Source organism: Aspergillus flavus, chromosome 3 (genome assembly GCF_009017415.1).
Source record: "Aspergillus flavus chromosome 3, complete sequence".
NCBI classification, from domain to species: Eukaryota; Fungi; Ascomycota; class Eurotiomycetes; order Eurotiales; family Aspergillaceae; genus Aspergillus; species Aspergillus flavus.
Genome location: NC_092407.1, coordinates 2,473,848 through 2,490,913, shown reverse-complemented (window position 1 = coordinate 2,490,913; position 17,066 = coordinate 2,473,848). Strand labels below are relative to the sequence as shown.

The window sequence follows — 17,066 nt, the reverse complement described above, 5'->3', positions numbered from 1 at the left end:
AAATAATACTACAGTGACACAACTCCAATACAGCCTTACGAAGCGAGTAATAAAACCTCCACAAAGCATCTAATTTCACCATCGGAACCAATTCAGCGCCCGGTTTAGGTAAAGCAACCCGGCCGATATCCGTTTTACCGGAACCCCACGTAGAGACTTGCCTTATGGCCGAGATCGCACAACCTGGTACATCCTAAAATCACAACAGCCGATTGAGAAATCGGTCCGACCATGGAAACGACCACACGGTTTTGCTCGAAGAAGTAAATGTCGGAGGGTATACCGCTTACTCCTCCTAGAGCCAGAGAAGAAAAGTGGATCTTCCTAAAATAGCCATAACGAAGGAAAGTCCGGGTATGAGATTGCGGTCTTCAGAACTAAAAAGGGCAAGTAGATCTTGTGTCCGTAGCGTATCTGTCTCATCTCCTTGTCGATCTCTCCACCCGATGAACAAACGATCCTCAGGTTGAGATGTGGGACGTAATGAAAATATCCCTGTGGTTGTCGATAGGGGGTTTACGGGTTTTGCAGGTGGGTGAATATTTTTGCAATGGGGGTACTGTAGAAGGGCTTTTCTTTGGTAGCGAAATTGTCACCGTCGTCCTAAGGCACAAACAACGCCGTTATACTCCGTATAGCCATGCCAATTAGGTCCGAGTCGGCAATATAGTACCGATTATGCACTCCAGGTGTCCTCCTGAATGGCTGATTGTTTGGATTAAAGACAAATCCAGCATTCAAAATTAAGTATAGTCCCTAGGTCGGTCGGGCAAAATGTACTGTATGTCAAGTGTAGGTATGTACCTCGAATATAGGCATAGTATATCACAGCCATTACGTCGTGCCCTCAGACGGTTAAAACACACTATGTATTCACCATACCCTCTAGAATAACCCCTTAAAGGTGCCTCTAATTACTATGCAGTAGCATATATGTTTCTCATGGCATTCGCCCACATACAAAATTGCTGCCATGTTGGAATAAAGTAGCCGTTGGAAACGATAGATCAGTCAGCTGACGCGCAACGAAATTAATTCTCCGAACCATGCGACTCATATGTATGTACTTTTGGGTACTCCATAATTTTGTATTCATCTCATGGCTCCGTTTGTGGAGCGGTTACCTGACGGAATTGATCACGCCGGCCAATAGGGTAGTACTACTATATTCAGTAGAATTAGTGCACAGTACAGATCGCTATGAACAATTGTGTTTAGTATTTGCAAGCCCCGACGTCGTACCCTGAAGCTACGGCATGCTTCATTACAGTGGTATGGTACATAGCTAAAGGAGAAGAAAAAAGGAGTAGATGGGAAAAGGGGGTTCTAGTAGTCAAACCGACTTGAGTAGAGTGAAGTTCTTGGAGACTTGCCGTACGATCTGAATAATTGGTCCATCTAAGTAGAAGTGATCAAACACCCGCGACGAATCATAGCCCAGAACCAGCACTTCATCATCAAACTTGTTAGTACCCGAGACGGAGAGGCAGTAAGTAGGAAGTAGGTACATATAAGGAGGGTCCGATATATATTTAGTACTCTAGAACTTTATGATGTAAACATGGACCTAAATTTCTGGAAAACGATGCAAGCCGGGTCCAAACAAATACTGTTCCCATCATTTAGGAAGCCAACAACAGCGTAGGATTGCAGAGTCTGGCTCGTGAGAATCGACTCAACGGGCCAGCTCAATTCAGATTGAAAATATTCTTGACTGACTATGTGGGTCAAGTGGGGAGGCATAATCACTCCGTATTTGTAATCGGGACTTCATCAGATCGAATGACCAAGTCCCTAAGACCAACTGGATTTGTCCAATCATACAGTACCGTATACGAAAGTATAGAGAGTACACCCGAAGTGCCCTCCCGAGACAGGAGTACTAACTGCTAGGCTGCTTAAAAGGGAAGCGATCCGTAGTGCCGCATTAACCATCAAATCCCGGGTACCTGGAGATACACTCCCGACTAAGTTAGGCGTTTGGGATCCCTCCCGTGAGCCCCGACCACGAACGCTCAATGGCCCGTAGACTAATTGTTAGACTCCGCCATTCAGCCCGCCACAAACACATTCTGGTCACCGTCGAACTCTCCAGAAAACAGTGCCGAGAACGACTGAGGTCTCTTTAATCTTTGAAAGGCAATAATCGGGGGCCAGCCAATCAAATTTATGTCGCATATAAATTTACACCCTGAAAGCAGTACGCTGGACTCGGCCACATTGCATCCCATGTTTTCCAACCCTAATGATTATGTGAGCTTGAAACACGATCGAATTGATGTCTTCCCCACCAGAAACCAAGGAATGAACAAGTTGGCGGAGTCTTAACCTGCCACTTATGGCCAGCACAAACTAGTGGGGTCTCATCACAAACTTTAACCCACCACCGTGTAGTTAATGGGTGGTTAAGTTCAGGTTGTATACGGACATTCCCTTTTGAGTTCAACCCAACTTTATCCGGGGGACTTCCACTCGGTCCATTTCCCGTAGTCATGCCACAGAATGGTCCAGGACCAGGTAGCCGGAATTCAGCCCAAAACGGAAGACGCCGTCCCCTGGCGTAATTAAGGGGCCTTCGGACACTACCTTTAAAAATGGTAAAGTATCTATCCCATTTCAGATAACGATTGAGGGATAAGTAAGAAGAAAGCTCAAAACTTTAGACGGTGTGTGTATGCATATATATTTTTATTATTCACTTCTTAGAACAGTACCATTCTGTTCCCGTGGCATTCATAATGTCCCGGCCTGTCTCCTACACAGGAGGGCCACGAAACCTATCGCTCTTCAAAGTTTTATGGTCGTATGGTCGTCATCTCGTGATGTAAAGAATCGCTATATCGATGATTCCATAGAACTCCGTAGTATCGCTCTGCGCTGGATATCCAAAAAGGGAAGGAAAGATAGATATGAATGAAGAAAAAGGGTCTTATCAAAGTCAACCTCGCGAACTTCGGGGTCGCGACATATGTGAAGAGGAGTCGCGAAGGATGTCGGGAGCACGCGGTCCAACCATCCAATCTTCCATCGCAAGCCATTCACTCCAGCTCCTCTCGGCCGCTTCGATCTCTGAATCCAACGGTCCTTGCAAAGGACGCAAGAAAGGAATGGTCTCTAGGGGGGAGATATCGTAATCTTTTTTCACACAAGCCCAGCCGCCACTCTTCGCGGCAAAAAGATAGTTACGACGCTCTTGCTCATGCAGAAATCCAACGCCAGACCCCCAATCGTCACCGAAGAATCCATGTAGTACGCCAGGGAAATCCATTCCCGTAGCCACAAGACGACGAATATATGGGATCAAAGACACAGACGGGGGAGAATTTGAATTGGAAATTGACGCAGTTGTGGTACTAGCAGTTGGGGTGTGATCGGTGGAAGAATTGAACACCGGGTGCGGTTGACGTTGGTACGGGAGGCGGATATTTAAGAATGCTGAAAGTGCCTGAACGGTGGTACTGTGTTGCGCATGGTCGAGGAAGTAACGCTGGCAATTTTGATAGTGGGGGTACCATTCGAAGATATCGAAGCCATCACCATTCGCCCCTGGGGAGGTCCCAGTAAGTCCAAACATCGCAGTTGGATCGAATTGCGGCGAAGAATTCATTTGGGTCCCGGACGAACGACTCGACTGATTTTCAGGGTTCCTGTTCGAAGCGCAATCTTAGCTCTTATCCTTGTTTTCCCTTAATTTCAAAATATCTTGCCTAGCCCTCTAGCCTCTAGTGCGTGAGTGTGTGCGCGAGCGTGTGTTCGTACGTGGGGCGGATCAAGACTTATGTTATCAATGTGAAAGGGCCAATTTCCAACAACAAGAGCAATTGAGCTTGACCGAGTTGGGAAACAGGTGAGAGGGAAATTACTTGTTTGAAAAAACACTCCTGCCTCGACGAAGCAAAACAGACACCCTGCGTCGAGACGGAGACGGAGATGGAGAGGACTGGAACAGGTTTTTGATAGAAAATGCCAGTCCTCTTCCAGGACGAGGTTCGTTCATAGACATCTGCTAGACCAGGTCCATCTACATACGCGCAAGCCAGACACGGCTTATGACAATGGAACAGACCGAGGAGGGGGAGGGGAGAGGTACAATGGGCAAACGACGGAGATATAGTTCTTTAGAGAAGGGAGGGCCCATCTGAGAAGAATATAAAACGGGACGCATGAGACATACATCAATTTTTTGAGAAAAGGAAAAAAGCTGAAGAAGGGCAAGAAGAAAGGGGAGAAAAGAAACGGCCGAGTGAGTAAGAAAAAAGAGACAGCCTGCGGAGCTGGACTGAAGTGGATTTGTAGTATATTATTTCGGTGCGACTAACAAGAACGGGTCTGCCCGATGGAGTAACTCTTGGGAGACGTTGGCAGGTCCGTAGAAGAAATTGGAGAGTTTGGAAACGGTTGGTAGGCTATAGATTGGGAACAAATAAAAATATAAATAATATTTCTGGATATTGGGCTATTTTTTGTGGTTTTTTAATAGCCAATAGTGCTAATTGTGCAGTAATAAAGTGCCTGCCAATAATCACCATCCCACCAGATCTGGTCTGTCCGGGACATTTCCGTCTGTTGGGGTACCTTATTTAGTTTCGAGGGTCAAATTATTATCATTATAATCAATAGGTTAGCGATGCCATGTAATCAATAATGAAAAGAGAATAGAAACTTTTTCTTTTTCTTTTCTTTTTTTACTTGAAAATTTCTACCTAGAAACTAGTAGACCAGACTGGAAGGGAGAGAGAAAAAAAAATCATTAAAAAAAAGTATTGAAAGGGGAAGAGAGATAATAAAATGAAATTGAAAAATACACCTGGAAAGCAAAAGAAAAGCAAAAAATAAGAAAACAAAAAAATAAAATAAAATAGGCTACAATACAGATCGATGCAGGAAAGGGAGGAGGGTACTTACCCCGTCCCTTAGCGGATGGCGAAAAAAAAGCCTTGGTCATCGCGTGTCCTCTTCTTGCTAGTAGTGGATCCATCCATAAGCCCAGATTCGAGATATCCGTGCAGCTGCATACCTCTCATACTTAGAGTTGTGGCTTAGAGCTGGAGTAGGAAAGGAATCTATATTGTTTGTCCTGAAGTTTCCTTTGATCCTTGTATCCATCCTATGATTCGAGATTAAAATTACATGAATTAAGTGGACAATATCACTTTCTATGCATGTTTGTTTTCATTTTTTATCTTACGTATGTCTAATTTAGTTTAATCTTGCAGATCGGTCTGACGCTTTACAAGATTGAAAAGCGGGATGACCTACTCACGATTCCCTTAACGTCAATCGGAAAGAAGAGGGTAAAAAAAGAAAAGAAAAAAAAAAAAAAAAGAGGGGACGTCCCATCAAGAGTGAGATACACGATCGCCGAATCAGATCCACTCCAGACATCTGTAGAAATCTTTCTCCCCTAGTGAACCCCATACTGTACCATGGTTGCAATTTACATCAATAATTGTCTCCTCGTGATTGTGACAATACGGTGACATGCACTCCTACTCTTCCTACTTCTCACCTCCTTGTCTACTACTAGTAATAGTTGAGGTCAATGCTTTGTATTTATATAGAACAATGCTGTGTAACAACCACTTTATAGTTCATGCTGCTAGCAGCAGAGCTACGAGGTTGTACAGGATATGATACAGGGTCTACATACAATCAGACCCTGCCTTAGGGTTGTCTTGCATGTATATACTGTACATATTCTCCTGTATGAAACTTGTAAAGGAGGAAAGAAAGAGCCAGTACGAACCATCTCTCCCTCTTTTCTTTTCCTTTTTCCTTTTTTTTTTTTTTTTTTTTTTTTCTAATTCTATTTTTACTTTAGGGTTGTCACACAGTATTCCAGGTTGTAACCTGATAATTATCCAAGCAACGAGAACAAAAATTCTATATGTCACTAGGGATAGGCTTGTGACTGGGGCAGGATGTTAATCTAACTGGTGACACTCACATCTGCATCTGTACGTCTAGACTACTACTCTGTCCTTATGGTTCAGGTGACGCTGGACATCTACAGCAATATAGCAAGTTTGAATGCTTTGGTAATTGTATAGGTAGGGTAAACTGTGGCTCAACTTACTCAATGTAAAGATGTCAGTGCTATTCACCACGCAAGGTTAAATACCACAAGTAGACTCAGCAGCAACACCCTGACCTCACAGAATCTCACGTTGTGCACTGCAGGCATGTATGTACAGTATACTCCGTAAAGTCATACATTGAGGTAATTCCTGCCCAGGTGTGCACAGTACATGGGTATGTATGTATTTACCTAGTCGGTATTGTAATGTAACGTAGGGAAAAATTTCTAGGTAATGTTCCCATGATTCAGCCGCAAGTTTCTGACACCAAATTGCTTATGATGATAATAGGTAAAGTAAGAAGCTGAAACGATATCGGAAAAGGGTTTTCTTTGTCTCATTCTTTGTTTCTTTCTATTAAACTCAATTCTTAATCAAAACTTCGCATATGATATCGGCTGAACGGCTGGGGTCCAGGGGAATTTGCCACATCGTGATGTGGACGGGAGATTTTGGGCTTTAGTCAGATCCACACATCCTGCAATATCATGTGTCTACTGCATTAGTCTGCGAATACCGTTGCTGGATAGGATGGACGGTGTCATGGCTGACATCTAGTCAATTTTACCTCCCAGTCATTACTATCTCCTGTCCAGTCATTGAGGATCACACAAGCACATACGTTCCTAGTAAAAGCAATGGCGATTCAGAAAATCAAGGGTTGGCTCCAGACATTCCGCTCGAGGCAGAAGCTGACGTGAATTGGCACCATCACTGCATAAGCATGCATTGTATACATCCAGTGATGTTGTAGAGAATGGAAGGATGAGCGGTGAGCAGCAACAAGCGAGTTGCCACTACCGTGACGTGCTCTTGAGACGGCATATTTTTTATGCAAATAGGGAATATATTAAACCCCTGGCAGAATCTGATAGATACAACGGTGGTTGTGGAATGTGATGCAGACATAATTGATGTATCCCGCCCGTGTTCTGCACCCTTGACCATGGTCCCTTAGGTTGATCTCCGCCGGGACTGTTGTGTCTTGATATGAATGGAAGATTCAAGTGCCAACAATTTCCCAACAGCGTCTTCGAGACCAATTATCATGGGTGTTGAGGTCTATAGCTGAGCACTTCTGTTGATGCGGTGACTATACTGCATAGCGGTGTGCTGTAGTAGGCGAGATCACCGTTGGCTGTGTCAGTTCAGTACTGGAGGGAAGTCGAGTGTCTCAAAGGGAGTGTTTGATTTCTATTTTTAATTTTATACCCCGCTCTTGATTCTTTTCCTAATAACATGCTCACAAAGAATATGTTCTTTGATCTATCTCGAGAAATGATCTCAAAACAAGGTTACTAGGTCAAGTATAAGATCGATGGACCAGTGCTTTGCGCTATAAACGCCAAGTCCTATAGCCCCATCATATGCAGGATAAGAGCGGCACATCCTAATAACTTAACGCTGAGGGATGATCCCGAAGGTATTTCCAGGAATTCACTCACATAAGGTGCAAATGCACGTTTACGAGACCCATGCGTACTATTCAGTGTAGCTTAATTGGTGGACTGACAGTCGTAAGGGGTACTGGATGAAGTTTGCCACACTACAGACGGGGCTATTCTCCTTTCAAGGTGAGGGATTAGGCGGTCTTGGAACAAAGGTTGTCCAATTGGGAAGGATGTAGGTAGGTAGGAACTATATTGATTTCGATAGATTGAGCATTGTGTATATCATTGTATGCTAATTGCAAAATTACATGCTGGTACATACGAAGACGATCTGTATACTAGTATACGTACACACCTCCTACAGGCTAGCGGACTAATCGAGAAGTTGATGCCTAGCAACTATGAAGATATCACAAGATATAGTGCGGTTAAGCAAGGTGCTAGTTTCAACTATGTGAACACTCAATATTGAGTCAATATCAAGACACCCTTCCTATCTTCGGATGCCGTGGAAGCCACAACGATCAGCGCTCAGCCTCACAAATATCGCCACTGTGGCGGGGTAGACGTACGTAGACTGTATTTGTGAGTCTGTGAGAGTGTGCATACGACTCGGGAAGTATGCACCATTGCCACTAGAGGGCATTAGCCACAATTTGCCACAAAGCCTAATTGGGTAAAGAATAAACACTTTGCAGGTCAATGCTTGCTCCCTTTGTTGTCTCCTTGTCTCGGATGAACCTCTCGAGTATTAGTACTTTCAGATTGCGAATGCCTCGCATCTTTTTACCTGGATAGTAAAAACTGCCGACTTTTCAGGCGGTGAAACAATTTCTGATGCAGAATCCTGCTTTGCTTGGTCCAAAGAACATACTGTTCCCGAATCAATATACCGGTCGAGTTTCTCGTCTTGAGCTGTGGGGTAGCTCCAATGACGTATTATTCTCTCTCCCGAACATGACTCCACTGTTAATGCAGGGACCTCAATTAGGAACAAGTACAGTGCAAGCCGAGCCTTATGAGAATGTCAGTGAATAACTTTGGTAAGGGTTGCGATTGGGCATCAGGAAGTCCAAGATCCTATACGGAACTCAAAGCAAGGAATACCAAATGAGTGAGCACTAAGTAAAGTCCAAGTGGAGAACTCGGGATGCGCTTGACATTATACGGATGATTGGGCATATGGCCTATTTCAAATTGGCCATCAGGTTTTAATTTCCTGGCCGAATCCAGCCGGTATAGGTCAAGGAATAGGAGGTGTCAAGTCAATAGTCCAGATCTGATCATCTCTTCTAGGTCACACACACATACCCACAACGGTATGGAGTCCTTGCAATGGTGAATGTCTCTCTTTTTCCTTGAATTATAGTTATGTCAACGACAAGTGTGGATACATTTTAAGTAGACTAACCAGCATTGGCAAGGCTGTCATTATTAGTCTAGTTGAATCCCGGCCTCGGCCTTTGAAGAACAGTTTCTTTCCCGTCCCTTTCCAGATTCGCTCCTTTCCTTTCTTTTCTTTTTTTACGGAAAATTTGTCCTAACCATGTGTTTGGGCGACGTATGTCTCTTCTGAAACACTACGAAGAGTGCGACAGCACGTTACCTGACCTGACCTATATCGTCATTGACACCTAGGCCCTGACGATCCCTGATTCTTTCTCGTCCTCTCGTGCATCTCTGCTGTTCTTAGCGGAGAACCAATCAAAAAACACAGCAACAATAAAACTCGTAGTTCTCAGCTTACTCTGAGCCGGGAACATAGGTTTCCTGGGAGCTTGTATCGCCAGTGACCGGTTGAAGTCATCGGCCCTGAGAATAGTTCCGTGTCAGAAGGTCATTTGAAGACCCACTCTCTTTGAGGTCCTTGGTCACCAAGACTTTCTTTTTTATTCTGACCATGTGGAAATCTGCAGATCAATGATGGTGATCTTGCTCAGATATCTTGGCGTCGAATGTCTGTCATTTCCAATCGTAGCCACGAAACCTAATTATTCCTTAAAAACAAATACCAGGCAAGAATATAACTCAGTATGAGTACGAGTCTCACCTCCGGCAGACTAGTGATCATCCTATCCCCATTTCAACTTTTTTCTCTCTTTCCTTAGTTCATTTTTCTTTTTCATTATGGAGAAGAATTACCATAGTGGCCGATCATTGTCACCTTCCCCCACCACCAAACAAAGCATCGCAATGGGTGCCTAAACTCAACAGCCTCACCGATCAGCCCTCAGGCCGATCCTTCCTTCGGCCGAAGTACGCCACATGACAATAGTCCCACCAGGATTAAAGTGACGATACCTTGAAATGGTTCGCCGCTTGCAGACAAATAGCGTCGCGGGTCTCGGCGATGGCCCTACCGCAGTATGCAAGGGCTATCACTGCGCGCTGAAACCTATGGGGAATTCTATACCCCTTTAGTGCGGCAAATCAGATACGGATACAGCGCATCCATGTCGTCGTGATGGGACTGTCGAGAGTGCGGGAAAGTCACGGGCATGCTGAAGCTAGGCATCTGCCGTTACAACAAAGGCTGTACAGGTATGCTGTTGGTGAGTTTTCCCCTATATAATTTTCCTCATTAAAACGTGTTTGGCTTTAATGCCTTGTTACTTTACCGCGACCGTGATCGTTGTCTTGGGTACTCGTATGTTCTAAGTTGAAATGCCTTGTTTCTCCCAAAGTACTTACTATGCCCTTGCACCAGCCGGGGGGATGTCGTTGAGGGTCTAAGGCACATCCGTCATTTCAAACCGTGCTTTCGTCTAAGACATGTTTTACTCGATCATCGCCGTCCCAATCTGCAGCAACACTGCAGATATGGCGATCGATGCACTGTGATCACTGATAGGACTTTAAATCACCTCTATAGTGATACCGTTGTGCTTCTTGGACGCCTGAGCTTCAGAAGAGAAGAGTACATGGGTTCTCTTTGGCACCACCTATTCTATGTTATTAATCGTATTGCGATGCAGGCTAATCTTTTCATTCTTAGTTGACTATTTACAAGTTAATGGAACCATATCCAACAATTGAACGCGCAATCCATCTCAGTTTGTAAGTTTATTGAAGGTTCTTTCCAAAGAAATCAACCAGCTTGGGACCAGACTCGTTCAAATCATCATAAAGGTCGAAATGGTTCTTGCCCTTCACAACGAACAACTCCTTAGGCTCCTTCGCAGCTTCCACTGCCGTCTTACTGTAGTGAAGCGTCTGCGCCTCACTACCGGCGATCATCAATAGCGGTCTAGGCGCGATGAGGTGCTGGAAGTTGAACGAGTCATAGGGAATCATAAGATCGTAGCTAACGGGGGGCACCTTCTGAGTCGAGCGCTCATGCTTTCCCCTGTCCGTTCCATAGTACGCAGCAGCGTCCTTGAAGAATGGATCCGCATCGTCCGGCACATCCGCCGCATTGAACATGGCGGGAGCCTCGCTGGGAGCACCGCTGGCGACGTTGGTCCGCCAGTGACCGGCAAACTGAAGGGCACCGGTGATAGCTTGGGCATTCTCCTTGTTGTGTTCATGCACGCCTCCGTTGCGTGTCATGCGACCGACGCAGGCAGCACTGACGGTGGCCAGAGCACGGATGCGAGCGTCCGACTGAGCAGCGTAGGATGCGTAGCCGCCCGAAGCGCAAATTCCCAGTACTCCGATCCGCGATGCGTCCACCTGATCCTTCAGTGTTGTCAGGTAGCTGACGGCTGCCTTGATGTCTTCGACGCGCTGGTGGGGGTCTTCGAGGCCGCGGGGCTCACCGGTGCTTTCGCCCTGGTAGCCGGCGTCGAAGGTGAGGGCGTAGAAGCCGGCCTTAGCCAGGGCTTTGGCGTAGTCGGTCGAGGTTTGCTCTTTCACACCGGTCATCGGGTGGCTGACCACCACGGCAGCGCCTTTACGGTCTGGAGAGCCATCTGCTGGTGCGTAGAGGTCACCGCAAATTTTCAGGTGAAAGGATGGGAAGAGGACCTGCGTGGGGGAAGACATGGTGTTGGAGATCGGCTATTGAGTCGGATAGAATTGACTTGGAATTAGTCTCCGGACAAGGAGTTCAGATTGAAGTGAGATTGATAACGATGAAGCTGCAGTTGAATGAGAATTCCTTCGTACGTCGTGTTTGGGGTATTTATAAAACTTCGTTCAGATCGAAACACATGAACGATGAAACCTAACAACTACAATCATGACATATCCAAAGTCCGAAGTATTTCGGCGGAACGTAAACCATTTCGGGCGACGGAATTATTCTTAGGGGTACCTGGTCCTTGTCATTGGCTCGCTGAGTCCTAGGAATAGAGTTGGAATCTGATTTAGCGTCTTTTTAGTCCGATACACTTGTCTTCGGCCGAAATTTTGAGATGATCGGCATGCCGTCGGCCGAAGGAATTAAAAGGTTGATTATCTCCTGATGAGGGATTACACCCACTCCGGAGTTTGAGCGGACATATGGTATGTGCAAAGGGAATAGGATAGAATAGCAAGTAGTTAATAAGAATTCATAATCAAATGATATTTGTCGCTGACGGAACTGTGTATAAGCTGTATTCCCGAAAGCTCCACATTATGCATCGGCGTTATCGTAAGTAATGATGGCATTTTAGTCAGTACAACTTGGGTCTTGGTTGCTATTCTATAAGAGAAGTATTGTCATATAAATTTAGCTCGTGTTGCTAGGATAGATGGCCAGTTTACCTTCTCTGCTAGTCAACGCAACATAAGAAGCACCTGACTTCACTTCCAAAGTTTATATTCAACAATGTCCTCTACACAATCAAGATATGCCAAAGCCCACGAGTCCCTCGGAGGACCCGGCGATGCACGACCAACCGCATTACAAATCGTCCAGGATGAAAACCGAGTCAACGATCTCACCGACAAGGTGATCATGATCACAGGTTGTTCCTCCGGACTTGGTATCGAGACCGCCAAGGCCCTCTTCCACACGGGAGCAACGCTATACCTGACGGCCCGGGATCTAGGAAAGGCCAAGACCGCATTGGGCGACCTCGTCGATAGTCCGCGAGTCCATCTTCTCCACTTGGATTTGAATTCCTTGGCATCCGTCCGCGCATGTGCAGAAGAGTTCAAATCTAAAGAGAGTACTTTGAACATCCTGATTGAAGATGCCGGCGTGATGGCATGTCCTGAAGGCCGAACAGCCGATGGGTTCGAAACGCAGTTTGGCACAAATCATTTGGCCCATTTCCTGCTCTTCTACCTGCTCAAGCCACAGTTTCTCTCTTCGTCAACCTTTAGTTTCCAGTCCCGATTGGTCGTGGTAGCTTCCAGCGCTCATCGGGTTTCGTCGGTTCATTTCGATAACATCACCTTAGAAGGCGAATATGAACCGTGGAAAGCTTATGGTCAAAGCAAAACAGCAAATATCTGGACGGCTAATGAGATCGAGAGGCGCTATGGCTCACAGGGCCTTCATGCATTTAGTCTGCACCCTGGTGCGATCGCTACCGAGCTCCTTCGTCATGTCTCGGATGAACAGAAATCGGTATGGGACGCCGATGACTGGCTCAAGAAGTACTGGAAGAGTCCGGAACAGGGAGCCGCGACAAGCGTCTGGGGTGCCGTGGCGAGGGATCTAGAAGGCACCGGAGGCAAATATCTGGATAACTGTCAAATCGCATCACCTGCTGACCCGACTAAACGACATGGGCCAGGATATGCTACGTGGGCGTACAACCCGGATGGTGAAGCAAAACTTTGGGCGAAAACCTTGGAATTACTTGAGTTAAAGGACGAGTAGACGTATGCTGTGATTCATTAGACCTGGTTATCGCTTCTGTACAGATGATGCTGCGATATGGGTAGTCAGTTGGCGATTAATTAATGAATTTTGTGTGTCAAGAGAAAACAAAGGTTTAGCACGGAAATTCTAGTAACAAGCAATGCGAAAGCGACCAATGAAAAAAAGCCTGACAATGTAGTGAGGCGAGCTGTATCACTGTGCTGAGATGGTCACACATAAATCCTGTACGTAGTGTTGTAGTAAACAACAGGACAGATATCAAAGAGGGGGTGGAGAGGACGCCGTTATCGGAGCGGTTATCAGGACTTATTTATGACGGATAGACTTCGCATAATACTCTATTGCCAGCAAATCTATTCGTGGATTCAGCATTCCTGATCGCTCCCCCAAACCATAACTGAGATGCATTAGCCGAGAGCTTGGCTGATGATCTTCCACTAAGAGGGCAGGTGTGGGGACACAGCCTCGTTTGAAACTTTTGAGTCGCCTTCGGGGATGAATCATGAATGTATGTACGGCGCGCTAGTGTCTTATCAAGCCCGGGGTAGACATGAGGTAATGATATTACTGAATATGAAATGATATGCGAGGGAGACGTATACTCATGAATCATAGAGTCAGGACGGGGCCCCGCCAGTTACTCCGCATTATAACCAAACACGATGCCGTTTGCACCTAAAGACTTTTTCGGTGTACTGTATAGATGGTTGTTTTAGACGAAGAACAAGGAAATTCCAACATGCTGTTCGAACCGAGTCTTCAACGGAGTCCATTGAATACAGTGTGAGCTCGTGGGCAGAACTATACATTGTAGTCTCATAAATAATGTGCTTCCAGTATATCCTGGCCCCCTAATTAACAATTATTCCGTGGGATTTGGCTACAGTGCAAAGTGGCCTTCTTTTGAATCGGCCAGCGTTGTAACCCTGAAGTTGTATTGGTCGAACCCGACTCGGATTTCCGTATCCGGTATGGAGGCGGAGGGCGGCGCTCCGTGCCGAGAGAAGTGCAGTCGGGCAAAGCAGGACACCTGTTGACAACACAACCTGCTTTCATAATTATTCCGTAGACAGATTGACAGGTATCCCTTTGCCGTGAATAAATCCCCGTCTTTGTTGGACGGGGTTAGAGGGTCGCCTGACCCTCACCCCACGTTAAACTAAATTGGAGCGTGCGGTGTAGCACGTCCCGCCTTTAGCGAGAGGAAATCCCTATTCATACTTTTTTCGGAGAAATGTCTATGCATATCAAAAGAGGAGGGAGCGGTTTGTAGTCCATGCACTCCCGACCGATTGGTCTGAGCGTTGAGGGGGGGGAGGAAGTTAGTAGGTAAATGTGGTCAGATACTGCAACCGGTTAGTATTTACTGATAAGGTACGGAGTAGTTAGTGAGTAAAATGATCAGATAAGAGATTCGATGGGAGGAGCCTGTGGGGCCTCCAGGGACGCCGCTCGAATGAGGATTAGCGGGACACACGTGAGCCGGCACTTTGGATCGCGACTGGAGGGTTTGCCGGTCTTGGCAATGATCATTTCATGATACAGTACAATGTACCGATTGAGATACAACCATGAGGATTCCAGATGTTAACGATCCCAGGGGAATAGAATAGGAATGTACACTGAGTATGCTACACAGTATTGATGCCCGACTCTTCTTCCGATATCGTTCCATAAATGGATCATCTAAAAATTTCGAGCCACGAGGATTTCCCGGAACCAAAAGCGGACTGGCGGGGGGCGGGTTTCCGCCGATAGATAACGGGCAGATTGTGATGACCATAAAGTATCGAATAACACACCCGAAGTTCGGACGTTAACCAGCGCAGTGGTGCCGGCCTTCCGCTTAGCCGCCTAGTCTCTACCTTAATTCATTCAACGAATCATCGACTCGAATGGCCCCTCCACTCCTACTGTCCTCCCCCGTCGGCCATTCCCACCCTCTTTCTCGTCCGACTCCGGCTCAAGTGCTCGCCGCTCTCCGCTGACATCTGTCCGGACATAAATTCCCTTCCCTTCTCGCCTCAATCTCTTCTCTTTTTCTTCTTCACTGCTCCAGACACCTCTCTCCCTCTCTCATTCTTAAATATCCTTAACTCGTCTTTGACTCCAGTCAATTGACACTTTTTGCCACCGGCTGCTTATCGATACCTGATAAGCCTCTCACCTTCACCTTCACACATTTTCTCAATAAGAGACCCAAATCAAATTCAAGATGTCCAACCTTCCCATTGAGCCCGAGTTCGAGCAGGCCTACAAGGGTATGTATTCTGAAATCTCCTCTCTCATTGAGAGGTCTTTGTCGGATTGTGTCTAACAAAATTTTCCAGAGCTCGCCTCTACCCTTGAGAACTCCACTCTCTTCCAGAAGAACCCTGAGTACCGCAAGGCTCTCGCCGTTGTCTCCGTCCCCGAGCGTGTCATCCAGTTCCGTGTCGTCTGGGAGGATGACAACCACCAGGTTCAGGTGAACCGTGGTTTCCGTGTTCAGTTCAACTCCGCTCTCGGTCCCTACAAGGGTGGTCTTCGTTTCCACCCCTCCGTCAACCTTTCTATCCTCAAGTTCTTGGGTTTCGAGCAGATCTTCAAGAATGCTCTCACCGGTCTGAACATGGGTGGTGGTAAGGGTGGTTCTGACTTCGACCCCAAGGGCAAGTCCGACAACGAAATCCGCCGCTTCTGTGTTGCTTTCATGACCGAGCTCTGCAAGCACATCGGTGCCGACACTGATGTTCCTGCTGGTGATATCGGTGTCACCGGCCGTGAGGTCGGTTTCCTTTTCGGCCAGTACCGCAAGATCCGCAACCAGTGGGAGGGTGTCCTCACCGGTAAGGGTGGCAGCTGGGGTGGTTCTCTGATCCGTCCCGAGGCCACTGGCTACGGTGTTGTCTACTACGTGGAGCACATGATCAAGCACGCTACCGACGGCAAGGAGTCCTTCGCCGGCAAGCGCGTCGCCATCTCTGGTTCCGGTAACGTCGCCCAGTACGCCGCTCTCAAGGTCATCGAGCTTGGCGGTTCCGTCGTCTCCCTCTCCGACAGCAAGGGCGCCCTGATCGTCAACGGTGAGGGTAGCTTCACCCCCGAGGAGATCAACACCATCGCCCAGATCAAGGTCGACCGCAAGCAGATCTCCGAGATTGCCAGCACTGAGGCTTTCGCTTCCAAGTTCAAGTACATCCCCGGTGCCCGTCCCTGGACCCACGTCGGCAAGGTCGACATCGCTCTCCCCTCTGCTACCCAGAACGAAGTTTCCGGCGAGGAAGCCCAGGCCCTCATCGACGCTGGCTGCAAGTTCATCGCCGAAGGTTCCAACATGGGTTCCACTCAGGACGCCATCGACATCTTCGAGGCCCACCGTGAGGCCAACAAGGGTGCTTCCGCTATCTGGTACGCCCCCGGTAAGGCCGCCAACGCCGGTGGTGTCGCCGTCTCCGGTCTCGAGATGGCCCAGAACTCTGCTCGCATCAACTGGACCTCCGAGGAGGTCGATGCTCGCCTCAAGGGTATCATGGAGGACTGCTTCAAGAACGGTCTCGAGACTGCTATCGAGTACGCTACTCCTGCTGAGGGCGTCCTTCCTTCGCTTGTCACCGGTAGCAACATTGCTGGTTTCACCAAGGTTGCTGCTGCCATGAAGGACCAGGGTGACTGGTGGTAAACATTCTGCGAATGTTTTTCCTAAGTCCCCTTCTTTGATTCACACTCCCATTGATACCTCTTATTTATGATGATGATCCTTTTGGTTCTTTTGCCTGTTTAAGCGCGATTGGTTGATAGAGGCGCCGGTGTTCTTGCTTGCCTTTTATTTTTTATCATTATGACTTTAGACATGGTTTG

The 17,066-nt window shown here is 47.0% G+C and overlaps 5 protein-coding genes across 5 annotated transcripts; 2 read left to right on the top strand and 3 right to left on the bottom strand.

Annotated features, from left to right (window-relative positions):
• Positions 1-1,097: 1,097 nt before the first annotated feature.
• On the bottom strand, positions 1,098-1,510 carry F9C07_5070 (uncharacterized protein; the record flags this gene model as incomplete). The annotated part of the gene is made up of 2 exons (XM_071511302.1): positions 1,098-1,124; positions 1,379-1,510. The coding sequence occupies 2 exons, from the start codon at positions 1,508-1,510 to the stop codon at positions 1,098-1,100; spliced, it is 159 nt and encodes a 52-aa protein (XP_071365050.1).
• A 1,428-nt stretch (positions 1,511-2,938) lies between these two features.
• Positions 2,939-3,607, bottom strand: F9C07_5069 (uncharacterized protein; the record flags this gene model as incomplete). Its single annotated transcript, XM_041285348.2, has 1 exon — positions 2,939-3,607. The coding sequence occupies one exon, from the start codon at positions 3,605-3,607 to the stop codon at positions 2,939-2,941; it is 669 nt and encodes a 222-aa protein (XP_041144673.2).
• A 6,924-nt stretch (positions 3,608-10,531) lies between these two features.
• F9C07_5068 (hydrolase of the alpha/beta superfamily) lies at positions 10,532-11,452 on the bottom strand (the record flags this gene model as incomplete). The annotated part of the gene is made up of 1 exon (XM_041285347.1): positions 10,532-11,452. The coding sequence occupies one exon, from the start codon at positions 11,450-11,452 to the stop codon at positions 10,532-10,534; it is 921 nt and encodes a 306-aa protein (XP_041144672.1).
• Positions 11,453-12,221: 769 nt separating this feature from the next.
• Positions 12,222-13,223, top strand: F9C07_5067 (dehydrogenase with different specificitie; the record flags this gene model as incomplete). The annotated part of the gene is made up of 1 exon (XM_041285350.1): positions 12,222-13,223. One exon carries the CDS (start codon positions 12,222-12,224, stop codon positions 13,221-13,223), a length of 1,002 nt encoding a protein of 333 aa, XP_041144671.1.
• Positions 13,224-15,441: 2,218 nt separating this feature from the next.
• On the top strand, positions 15,442-16,887 carry F9C07_5066 (putative Glutamate/Leucine/Phenylalanine/Valine dehydrogenase; the record flags this gene model as incomplete). Its single annotated transcript, XM_041290958.1, has 2 exons — positions 15,442-15,487; positions 15,557-16,887. 2 exons carry the CDS (start codon positions 15,442-15,444, stop codon positions 16,885-16,887), a joined length of 1,377 nt encoding a protein of 458 aa, XP_041144670.1.
• Positions 16,888-17,066: the final 179 nt, after the last annotated feature.